Source organism: Siphateles boraxobius, unplaced genomic scaffold, assembly GCF_051911475.1.
Source record: "Siphateles boraxobius isolate OS27281-9 unplaced genomic scaffold, OSU_SipBor_1 102, whole genome shotgun sequence".
NCBI classification, from domain to species: domain Eukaryota; kingdom Metazoa; phylum Chordata; class Actinopteri; order Cypriniformes; family Leuciscidae; genus Siphateles; species Siphateles boraxobius.
In genome coordinates, this window is record NW_027508703.1 from 1,456,152 (window position 1) to 1,469,086 (window position 12,935).

At 42.8% G+C, this 12,935-nt stretch overlaps 1 protein-coding gene and 1 pseudogene across 1 annotated transcript; one reads left to right on the plus strand and one right to left on the minus strand.

The window, feature by feature from the left end:
- Window positions 1-1,012: 1,012 nt before the first annotated feature.
- Window positions 1,013-2,510, minus strand: LOC143752303 (endonuclease domain-containing 1 protein-like). The gene is made up of 2 exons (XM_077245435.1): window positions 2,208-2,510; window positions 1,013-1,798 (listed from the first exon to the last, which is right to left on the minus strand). The coding sequence occupies exons 1-2, from the start codon at window positions 2,508-2,510 to the stop codon at window positions 1,256-1,258; spliced, it is 846 nt and encodes a 281-aa protein (XP_077101550.1). The 3' UTR covers window positions 1,013-1,255.
- Window positions 2,511-4,767: 2,257 nt separating this feature from the next.
- Window positions 4,768-12,239, plus strand: LOC143752309 (uncharacterized; annotated as a pseudogene).
- The last annotated feature ends 696 nt before the right edge of the window (window positions 12,240-12,935 follow it).

Consider the following 12,935-nt stretch of genomic DNA (forward strand, 5'->3'; position numbering starts at 1 on the left):
TGTGTGTGTGTTTGAGAAAGAGAGAAAAAGTGTGTCTGAGTGTGTTTGTTTGAGTGATTGAGTGTGTGTGTGTGTGTGTGTGTGTGTGTGTGTGTGTGTGTGTGTGAGTGTGTGTGTGTGTGTGTGTGTGTGTGTGTGTGTGTGTGTGTGTGTGTGTGTGTTTGAGAAAGAGAGAAAAAGTGTGTGTGAGTGAGAGTGTTAATCAGTGTGAGTGTGTTTGTTTGAGTGAGTGTGTTTGTTTGTTTGACTGTGTTTGTGTGTGTGTGTGTGTGTGTGTGTGATAGAGAGAGAGTTTGTGTGTGTGTTTGTGTGAATGTGAGTGAGAGTGTGTGTGTGTGTGTGCATGTGTGAGTGTTTGTTTGTGTGAGTGTTTTTCTGTGTGTGTGTGTGTGTGTGTTTGAGAAAGAGAGAAAAAGTGTGTCTGAGTGTGTTTGTTTGAGTGTGTGTGTGTGTGTGTGTGTGTGTGTGTTTGAGAAAGAGAGAAAAAGTGTGTGTGAGTGAGTGTGTGTGTGTGTGTGTGTGTGTGTGTGTGTGTGTGTGTGTGTGTGTGTGTGTGTGTGTGTGTGTGTGTGTGTGTGTGTGTGTGTGTGTGTGTGTGTGTGTGATGTGTGGCCTGGTAAACCCTACCTTATGGGGACAAAATGTCCCCATAAGGATGGCAATATCTGAAATCCTTGTTCGTGTGGGGACATTTTTTGGCCCCCATGAGGAAAACAGCTTATAAATCATACTAAGTGATGTTTTTTGAAAATGTAAAAATGCAGAAAGTTTTCTGTGATGGGTAGGTTTAGGGGTAGGGTTAGTGTAAGGGAATAGAATATACAGTTTGTACAGTATAAAAATCATTATGTCTATGGAAAGTCCCCATAAAACATGGAAACACTACATGTGTGTGTGTGTGTGTGTGTGTGTGGTTTGTCTTGGGGTAAACCACAAGATCAGACTGTGTCTATTCAGGTTCATGTGGGCTTGAATAAAGGTTTAAACACATTAAGACACATTTGCACACAGACTTTATTAAATGTAACTGATTATACATCCAGCATTAATTTAACACATGTTAATCCAGTAACAGTGAAACAGTGAAGTGGACAAAGATGGTTAGAGATATTCATTAAAATAAGAGAAAGGCAGGTCAGGTTTATGAAATCATGATCTAGAGTATGAAGAATTAATACCAGTTATTAACAACACCAGTCAAAGATGTAAATAAATGTCCAATTTTAAATGTTTAGCTCATAGGCTGAAGGCTAAACTAGATACAACCCCCTGTCCTGGGTCTTTTGGCCCCTGTGGGTGTTGGTAGGGTTGGGAAAATTATAACACTATTCACGTTGTAATCTTTGGCCAGTTGTGTCTGTAGGGCTTTAATTGATAATGTCTGCACTACATTACTGCTATCAGGTCCATAGTAACCCTGCCCTGTGTACACACCGTTCTTCAGACAACAGGTGGCTCTCCAGTAATACTTTGAGAAATTAACATTAAGTTTCAGTTTTGGTTTGTTGGTGTCAGGAACTATACCAGTCACTACATAAGGCAGACTAACACAGGACGCCAGATCATTAATAACATTCCTCTCATGATTCTTCCATTGAACCCGATTGAAAGCGGAGTCCTGTGGAGCGGCGTTGGTCAGGGTGGAGGTGGCCAGCATGGAGAGAGGATCGTGTGTGTGCTGAACTGGGTACAAGTGACCTCTGTCATAGTTAGAATTATCATAGTCACTATTCACAGCCTGATTATTAATGGTTTTGCGACCTTTAGGTGCCATACATTGCTCAGGATCTCCATCCAGCTAAGTGACAAGAGAGAAAGAAAGAAAACTCAGTGTTTCAGTCAAAATTCACATTAATTATTGTCATTTCAAATAAATATACTGGTCCCACTTTAATTTAGGTGTCTTTAAGTACTATTTACTAACATTTGAATAATAATTTGATACAATGCACTTATTGTGTACATACAAGTTTATCATTGAACTTACATTTTGTATGTTTAATCACTTCTATAATTACACTGTTAACCCCTTAAACCAGAAAACCTGTGCTAATCCTCGTTAATAACAGCACATGATTCACAGGACAACATCAACACAATAAGCCTACATTGTACAAGTACTTTTTTTAAAAATGTAACTACATAGTAGTTAAAGACACCTAATACAAAGCGTGACCAATATAATAATTTACAGTTGAATAAATTACCTGAGGTTCGATGTACCAAGCATCACACCTCCCAACAGTTACGCTCCCATAAAACACGTACGCAGAGTAGATGGGGATCCTCCAGTCTCTGTTGTACAAAGTTGCATAAAGATACATTATCTGCTTATTGTTGTTGTTGTCGTTGTACCAAACACACTGGCAGATCTCCTGGACTGTGTTGGCCCATTGTGGTGTGAATTGAGGAGGGTCATTATTCAAAAAGAACCGACTGCATTTAGCAAACCCCTGCGAAAGCTCACTCAGAGAGAGGCAAGGCAACAGAAGAAACACAAGAAGCTTCATGATGGAGCTCAAACTGTGAGAAACTGAACCTGGACCTGGATCTCTCTGTCAGAAGAGAGAGCGAGAGAGAGAGAAGAGAATATAGATATGTGTGTGTGTGTGTGTGTGTGTGTGTGTGTGTGTGTGTGTGAGTGAGAGAGAGAGAGAGAGAGAGAGAGAGAAAGAATATAGATGTACTCTGTCTTTTATAGAGTTTAAGACTCCATCATGTTACTTGGTGTGTCTTTTTATCTTATACGTTTAACCATATGATTATCAGGCAGGGAACGGATAGTCAAATCCGGCCTGATCCGTAAATTACTCCCCGGCCGCAGGTTACAGTCCCTCAGCAATAATGTAGAAGACTCCCTTGTGCTTGTTCTTTTTTGAGGCTCAATTTGTAGTTTTAAGCAAAGTCTCACAAGAGGCAATCGTAATAATGAAAACACTTATTTTATTGGTTACAATAAAAAGCACTTGAAAAACTTAAAATTAGCTAAGCAAAGGGCTCGACAGTCAAGCATGCTTCAAGTCAAGTATGCATCGAGCATCCCTCGATAGGGTTCAGGTTTCCAGTTCACTAAATGCAGGTAGGCAGCTAGTTTTTATACTTTTTGGGAAATTCCAAATACATATCAATCTCTGTGAACTCATGTCTAATAGAAGGATGTCCTTCCACCGTCTCCTACACTATTGGTCATTTTCCTTACACTCTTGTCCATTACTGTAGGCTTCATCATTCTTATCTCCGCTTGTGTGTTTAACACCATCACTTCACCCCTGTGCGCCCTCTCGCCAACCCTTGTGGTTGGTTACAAACAATTGCAGGTACTTTCAGGTACTTTCCAATCATATAGCATTTAATGATCTTTATATTCAAGCATTAATTGCATTAACTTAAAATCAAGCAAAATCATTTCTTTGAAGCAGGTAAATGGCTGTATCAATTTCCAAAACAATTACTTGAGTGGAAGTGTAGACTGTCACAGTATGTTCAGTGTTTTAATTTTCTGAGGGACACTGAGGGACACTGAGGGACACTGAGGAACACTGAGGAACACTGGGGGACACTGGGGAACACTGCGGTACACTGGGGAACACTGGGGAACACTGGGGTACACTGAGGGACACTGGGGGAACACTGGGGGACACTGGGGAACACTGGGGTACACTGAGGGACACTGAGGGACACTGAGGAACACTGGGGAACACTGGGGAACACTGGGGTACACTGAGGGACACTGAGGGACACTGGAGGAACACTGGGGGAACACTGGGGGACACTGAGGAACACTGGGGGACACTTGGGAACACTGGGGTACACTGGGAACACTGGGAACACTGAGGGACACAGGGAACACTGGGGGACACTGAGGAACACTGGGGTACAGTGAGGGACACTGAGGGACACTGAGGAACACTGGGGGACACTGGGGAACACTGCGGTACACTGGGAACACTGAGGGACACAGGGAACACTGGGGGACACCGGGGAACACTGGGGGAACAATGGGGTACACTGGGGAACACTGGTGTAAGACGGGTGCCGAAAAGTCTGGGCCCCACCAGGTGGAAACAAAGACTCTCCTGAGAATTAACATTTTAACCCTCCCTCGCATAATGATATAACAGCAGTATCTGAAACACAGCACAATGCAACTCACACCTCACTTGAACAATCTCCCCCTTCTCCTGCTCACCTGAAACTCACTGAAAACCCATGAAATGTTAAATGTTAAAACCTCTACTAAAGTATAACTATTGAATTAAGTTCAAGTGTATGCAATTCAAGGGGACTAAAAGAAAAGTATCTCTGATTGTGTTTTGGGTGAATCCGACCGTCTGAGATATTAGTCAAAACCTCTGTTTAGTGACGAAACTGACGAGATTGTGATCGTGAGACCCGCAGAAGATGCGAGGACCTCTAAGCGGCATAGTTTCCTAATCTGAACGGGTAAAACGTAATTAAAGAGTTTCAAAAGAATAATCAAACATTCGCCCACTTTTAATGATACCCAGATATCATTAAAACCCTTTTCATTTATGGAGTCAGATGAAATAACGAGTCAGTACATATGAGAAAAATGTGTTCCATTTAATCTTGTTGTGTTGCGTAAAAGGAAAGACAGTGACACTCAGAGACCTTCACCTGTATTATTGGAAACCCTCATTGGACCAATAAACAGGCTTACAAAGTGGTGACCACGCCTCCGTGATCTCGAAACCAGACGAGCAACGTCTTTCTGGCGCAACATTCAACTTGAACTCTGCCCGGAACATGAGGTTTGAGCTCCTTCTGATCCATCTCCAGCTGCTGTGGTAAGTCAATCTTGTTTGTCTTTTAGAAGCGTTGAGGGAGAGATTGTTTGCACTTCACATATAGACACATTTTTAGTATGGGTCGGAATACCCTCTGTTTAGACCGGAACCGAAAAATCCGGTGGGGAAGAATTAAACGGGAAACATGTCTTTTCAGGGAAAGCACAGCAGCAGCGTAGATGAGGAGATAATGGAGATTCTAGGCGTGCAATTACAAAAGCTCCTTGTTCAATTAAGCGACAAGGGATTAAACTTAAAGTGGAACAACAACGAAATAATATCCTGGTATTCTGCCGAGGGTGCGAAACTAAAATCAAAATCAAAATACAAGAAAATTCCCGCTGCTATTGTGTATTTGCTTCGTCGTAACGACCTCGAGACCATTTTGCGATCTGACGAATTGCAAAAATTAAGAAAACAAGTCGAAGCGTTCGCATACGAGCAACAAGGGTGGGCTAGACAGCGCGAAGAAATGGCCACGAAAATTGATCAAATTCAAAGAAAACTTCAAACCGGCAGTAATTACATATCTGCTCTCGAAGATTGCTGTGATAAATCAGGGTTTCCAGTAGCCGCAGTTAAACAAGAAGCACTGGATGAAACCTCTAATCTAGAATAACGTTAGTGATGACGATGATGATGTCGCGTTAGGATACAGGCCACGGAGAGAACCTCGTAACCGAGCTCTTGTGAGACTGTGGCCCGAAGAGCGAAACCTGCGAAGCCCAGTAAAGACTCGAACAAAATCGAATGACTTGCCAAAGAAATCAGTTAAAATGGCTGTGCTTAAAACTATGACGAATACTGATGATGAAATCACAACAATCAGCCGCCTATTAACATGCGAAGAATGTTCTAGACATAAACAAGTCGTAGGAATTATGCTGGGAAAAGGGCCGTTTCAACCGTACTGGGAAGCATTGATGTTACAGGCCACCGTATACAAATTAGAAATTCGAGATGTATGGCAAATAGCTCTCCTCACTATCCCTGAGGAGCTTATATATATCACCGCAGATAAGAAATCTGGCAACATAATGAACCGAAACGTTCATGAAACCGACGAAATAATCTACAAGCGTCATAAACAGGCACTGTTAGACATGAGGGGACCGACGCATGCAGACTGGAACAAAATATTAGAAATCAAACAAGCAAGTAATGAGTCGTTTGAAACGTACGCTGAACGGTTATGGGTAACATACAGAGAACACTCAGGCATAGAGAATGTAGAGCGTAACCATGACGTGTTACTACAGCTTGTTAAGAACAATGCTGGCATTCCAGTTCAAAAGGCTCTCTCAAATGGCGTCGACCCGGCCGAAAACACGTTCAGAGCAATAGTAGACTGGGGTACTAGGATAGAAAGCAGATGGAGATCAAAACCCTGAAGCGTTGCGTCCGCACATTGGTTAACAGAAGGGAACAGCCAAGGCAAATTTAACCAAAGATCTCCAAGCAAAATGCAATGCCGCTATTGCCAAAAGTTTAACCATTTCATGAAAGATTGTCAAAAAAGAGAAAGAGATTTAAGAGAACAAGAAAAACTTAGCCAAAAAACGCCCTCTAGCGACGACTCTGACCTGTATAAACAATTCGTGAATTTCATCACAGAATTTAAAAAACGAAAAAGCCAAAATGGCGACGCCCACAACGCGAGCGGAACGACTGAAAAATATCATGACCAATAGGGGTACATGGCCTCCATCGCCATAGGGAGCATAATTAAGAGTGGAAACCGAATAAAAATAAGGGCTAATTTAGGAGGCCAGTTAGCTAACGTACTTATTGATTCTGGTGCATCTTGCTCCTGTACAGACATTCCCTTACCTTTAACCAACGAAACTATTCAGGTCACAGGCATCGGCGACACGTCAATGATTGCAACAAAAACACAGCCAATTGAACTCGATTTAGGCGTGACCGTATTGAAGGAACCCCTCTGGTATTTACCTAATAACAGTGAAGGGACTGTGCTGGGAATGGACATTATGCGAAAATATGGCTTTGTAATTCACTGCTTTGAAAAACAAATTGAATTGAAAACAGACAAAGCAGTGAAACAGTGCCCACCAAAAAACAGAATGAGCATTATGTCCATATCCACCCCAGATCCCATTCAACAGATGGTAAACAAACATGATTGTATTTGGGCTACACATGAAGATGACTGCGGCCTCATTGACTTTGTTGTGTGCATTGAGGGGGATCCCCCTCCCCCACAAAAACAATACCGCATCAAACCAGAGGCCGAGTCAGCTGTTCATGAAATAGTACAACAACTTGAAATCAGAGGAATAGTCCGTCGATGTAGTTCAACAACGAACTCTCCGTGTTTACCAGTACCAAAATCAAACGGTAAATGGCGTCTTTGTATTGATTATCAGCGTCTCAACAAAGTTTTGCCCAAGGCTACACCTATAGTGGCAAATCCGTCGACATTATTATCACAGATTTCAACACAAGCGTCTTGGTTTACAGTGCTTGACGTAAAGAACGGTTTCTGGTCCATCCCAATCAAACGCGCTGATCAGTGGAAATTGGCCTTCACTGTGAATCAAATACAGTACACATGGGAACGTATGCCACAAGGCCTCCATAACAGTCCTGCGATTTTTCACAGGGCATTAGAAGACCTGCTCAATCCACTGACAGGGACCGGAAACGTGATTCATTACGTTGACGATATACTTATCGCGACCGAGGGATCAATTGATGATCATTTGTTACTCGTTGATGAAGTATTGTTAACACTCGGCAAAACTGGCTTCAAATTAAACAAAGAAAAAGGTCAATTCGCACTAAGCGAGGTCCAGTACCTGGGATACACAATAACGAAAAGCCACCGAGCATTAAGAGATGATAGGCGAAAATGCATTGCTGAACTTCCCCGACCACACACGCTGAACGCGTTACAGAAAGTGCTGGGAACAGCAAACTACTTAAGAGACTTCATTCCAGACTTCGCAAACGTTGTCACGCCATTATATTCTCTCTTAAAAGGAAAATCATAGCCCTCTGACGTCCTTGAATGGTTAGAGGAACACGAAAAAGCCTTTACGAGTCCAAAAGAAAACTTATGCTGTGCTCCCGCGCTCGGTCTGCCGAACCCCAAAAAATCCTTCCACTTACAAGTGGACGCGAATGAAAACACACTAACTGCCGTTTTAGCTCAAGACCATGGGGGAAAATTGCGTCCAATCGCCTCTTACAGCCGAAAAAAATCCACGGTCGAACAGGGATTCGACCCATGCACTCAGCACGTGTGGCGGTTCACTGGATGTTGACAACAACTGAAGCGATTGTAGTTTTTCAACCTATCCTTGTGCATACAGTGCACACGCCAGTACAAATGCTTTTGCAAGGACGAATAAAAGGTGTGTCGTCGCAAAGGTTAGCAAGATGGCTATCAGACATACAGGCACGTGACATCACAACTCTTAACGACCGAATATTACCTCATTTATTGGGAGATGTAGAGGGCCAACCACACACATGCCAAACCAAACAGGAAGCACAGAGCCCAGTTCATGATCAAGAACTTCCAAATCAGACACTGGTGTACATTGATGGTTCCCGATACTGGCATGATGGCAAATTCCGAACAGGATGTGCGGTGTGGACTCCTCACTCTCCCAATTCAGGCCCGAACCAATTGCTAATCAAACTATCCGAAAACACATCTGCGCAAGAAGCTGAACTTATTGCATTACTCGAAGCAATCAGATCACATCCCGAGCCGCTGTGTGTATACACTGATAGTCGATACGCTTTTGGTGCAGTCCATGATTTTATGGCACAGTGGCAGTTGAGAAATTTCCTCACTTCTGCCGGAACGCCGATAAAACATTTTGACATCATAACTTCGATTTGGAAGGAGATTAAAAAACGTGATTACACACTCTCCGTTGTCAAAGTGCGCGCGCACATTAACAAAAATCCAAATGAAAACGAACAAAACAACAACATCGCAGATCAATTAGCTAAATTAGCAGCACAAACGGGAGAGGAATGGAAGCCTAACAGACTGATTGTTCCTGCTGTGAGTGCGATTCAGACTGTTCCTATTGACTTAAACAGTACCAACAAGAACTGTGGAGTTCTTATGGAGAACTGACACCGCACCTGCAACAGGACCAATTACTCAAGGTCACTGAAGGCATGATTTTAAGAGACGACAAATAGATTGTTCCAGAAGCCCTGCAGAAACCAGTGATAAAGTTGTACCACGATTATGCACATGTATCAGCCCCCAAAACACAACATCTGATACAAAAGAACTTTTGGTGGCCACAAATGGCATCAGATATTCCAAGATGCTGTGACACATGCATCGTATGTGCTACCATTAATCAAGGTAGGACTGGCCGTACAAAACTGTGCAGACCAGAGCCACCCAAAGGACCTTGGGAGTCGCTTCAATTGGATTTTATAGGCCCACTACCCAGTGCCAAAGGGGGATATCGTTATTGCCTTGAGATAATTGACAAATTTTCCAAATGGGTTGAAGCGTTTCCTACTCGCAATAACAATGCAAACACAGTGGCACGTGTGATAGCGAACCAAATCCTCCCACTCTGGGGAGCACCAATCCAAATTGAATCTGATCAGGGCACACAATTCACAGGTCAGATAATGAAACACATAAGCCAGATGCTAAAAATCAAACAAAGATTTCTCGTTTCATACAGGCCGCAGAGCTCCGGGATGGTGGAACACGTTAATCGCACCATAAAAGAAAGCATCTCGAAACAGGTTGCACAACATAAAAACCAATGGATTGATGCCCTACCCACGGTCCTAACAGTACTGCGGGCAACTCCTTCAAAAGCCACAGGTATCAGTCCATTTGAACTCATGACTGGAAGAGTCATGAAGCTGCCCATCGACCCAGAAATTACCCCAGCAAACCTGGGGCCTCTCGTGATTGCAACTCAACAGTCTGTGTTAAAGCAATTGCGAGACAGACTGGAAGTGCTACATGCACATGCTGTTCTGAAACAACAGCAATCAGACTTAATAAATGATGCACAATTCAACCCAAACTCTGAGGTAAAGTTCTCAGAAGGAGACATGGTAATGATACGCGTTTTTGTGAAGCAAGGTGCATTCACACCCCGATGGCATGGGCCATATGAAATAAAAGCTGTATGCAACAGCTGTGTGGCCACAACCGTAAAAGGGAAACTGCGATGGTATCACATGTCTCAGTGCAAATCATTAAAAAGTTCACAGAATAAATAAATAACTGTCACTGTCTTCTCTTCCTGCCTTCCAGGTCGACTGCAGCGATCCCATGGAGGCCGGATGAAAGGAAAGTGTCCGGGCCCACGTGCATCAGACTGGGCCAAAGGGTTTCACTCACACACAACCTGAAATGTGGGAGGTGGGTGTGGAAATTCTCCCAGGGGCCATCCACACCAAAAATCACAGTCGCACCTAAAGAGACAGCTACATGGCCTCCCGGTATAATACCGAGTCCAAATTGCACACCACAAATTTGCTGTAGTTCAGGTAGCACCCACCCAGCCTTCAGGAAACATTTCAGGATACACTCGAGCACCAAAATTCATACACAATCTCACTGCCTGGTATCAACAAAACAACAACAATGGCATAGATCTAAAATTGTGCTATTATGTCAAAAATGTGGAACCTGCAACATATAGGTGCACACATACAGAAACACATAATGACACCCATATAAGATTCACAGAATTAATGTATGATCTCACATCATACACACCTAACGAGCCAAAACCAAAAACGTTTGTGTGGACCAACCGAAAGGAAGGAACATATTGTGTTGAAAAATGTTCACATAGCATAGACAATTTCACCAATCCCCACAACTGTACTTGGACTGGTACTTATTGTTTTAATTTGACCACCTGTGGATACACTAAACCCAAAAAGTGTCCGGAATTGCACTCAATTCCACCTGGTGGACTGATTAGAAGAAACATCAACAAGACTCTATTACATGATGTAAATTTGATAATGACACATGTAACTTACAACATTTCCAACATACTCTCTGCCTACACAAAACACTGTAATATTAATGATGAGTCATATGAATGGCTACAGTCACAAATCGATGATTTAATTTCTGATTACAAAGACAGACTTGCTGTCCAAATTCCACCTACTCGCTCAAAGCGAGACCTACTCAGCAGTATAGCCGGCTTGTTTGGATCAATTAATTCAGCAGCCAACACCTATAAAATAACCAAACAATCCCAATTCTCCACATGGTTGACAGATCAGATGGCCACTGGTTTTCAACACATCACCAATAGCAATGATAACATTATCAAAGCAGTTCGTTCCGAGGCGCAGGCGCTTCTAACGATCAGCCACACATTGTTCATTGTTGATCAGACCCGTACCATCGAACGTGACTTAGCCTGTAGATCATATGCACAAGATTTGTTCACTGCAACAAGACAGGAAATTTTAGACCTTCGTCTTCAAAAGACCCCTAGACATGTTTTGAATGATTTAATTGAGGTTTTAGATTTGCATAGATGGTTCTCTTCAGAAAAAATGAAAAATATTAAGTATTCAGAACTGTTATCCACAGTTATGATGTATACTGGAAACGAATGTATTGGTTGTATTGGGTTTTTTGCCACTTTTCCTTTAATCCACCCAGATCAAGTTTATCCAAATTCCACTACTATTCGGTCCATTGGCGTGGTAGTTAAAGATCAGATAATTAAATGGGATCAACTCACTGGATATATGACCTTGAAGGGTACTGAGACCTTATTTACCAGCCGCACTTGTTGTCATGAAACTCACAATTATGTTGTCTGTACATGTAACACATTGCAGCCTTTCTCTTCCAATGATAGCAAACTCATAAATGTTGAATCTTTGCACGGCCATTCAAATGCTGTTCAAGTGTCTCATACACAGTGGTGCGTCATCAGTGAGATGAATTCGTTCACATATGGAGGACTGACCTGTCCTGCTAATCACTCCTTTTGCTTGGAAGTGACAGAGGACTTTTCTATGGGTCAAATCGACATCCTCGGAAGGATGCCAAAGAACGCCGAGGGTTCCCCATGGTGGGACGACACCTTTTATGAACACGGAACACAAGCTTTGGTCGACACAATGGACTTGATACAGAACGTCATCCTCCAAACAGAGTACCACCTCTCTCAAGCGCAAGTGGAGACAAACTTGGCGCGAAAGCCTCCATAGATCCTGTCTAGCTCATCTACTCGATCGGCACAGATGGCATACACCTGGTGGGACTGGGTACTTCAAGGTTGTGCGGTTGGAAGCGCACTCATCTTCTCCTTCACGCTACTCCAATGTTGTTACTTCAGACACCTAATCAGATCAGTAAAAGCATCCACCAACACGATCTTAACTCTCAGCCCCCTACAGCTGCCCACCTTACAAAGACTGAAATGACACCGCAGGAAACCCTGTGAGTGGCCCACGGTGCCAAATGGGGAAACTGTAAGGCGGGTGCCGAAAAGTCTGGGCCCCACCTGGTGGAAACAAAGACTCTCCTGAGAATTAACATTTGAACCCTCCCTCGCATAATGATATGACAGCAGTATCTGAAACACAGCACAATGCAACTCACACCTCACTTGAACAATCTTCCCCTTCTCCTGCTCACCTGAAACTCACTGAAAACCCATGAAATGTACAAATAAGTAACTATGCATGTTTGGTATCCTTTAAAGTATCTCAGTGCGCCTGGTAAAATGGTCTCATTCTCCGAACCATAATGGAAAGCACAAAGAAGTTACAAAATATGAGAAGTAGTGTGTCCCTCTAAGGTGTTCCCTCCCCCAGATCCTCCATTCTGATCTCACAGTTGTGAGCCCCTCACTAGGGGACCAAATCTAATTATAATGACAGACACCACCATTTGGTAAGCAAATTGAATTATCTGGGTTTATAAGGAAAATGGGCAAAAGGTTCTGGGAGTCTGTAGGTTGACTGCCCACACAATCGCTGTGTGTAATTTTCATTTCCACGTAATACTTTCTACAAATTCCTCGATTTCTGTTATGATATGATCAACTGATGATTTTATTCTCATGAATTGGATTTTGAATTATTGCTTCATTACCTGGTCAATAAACTGTAAACGTT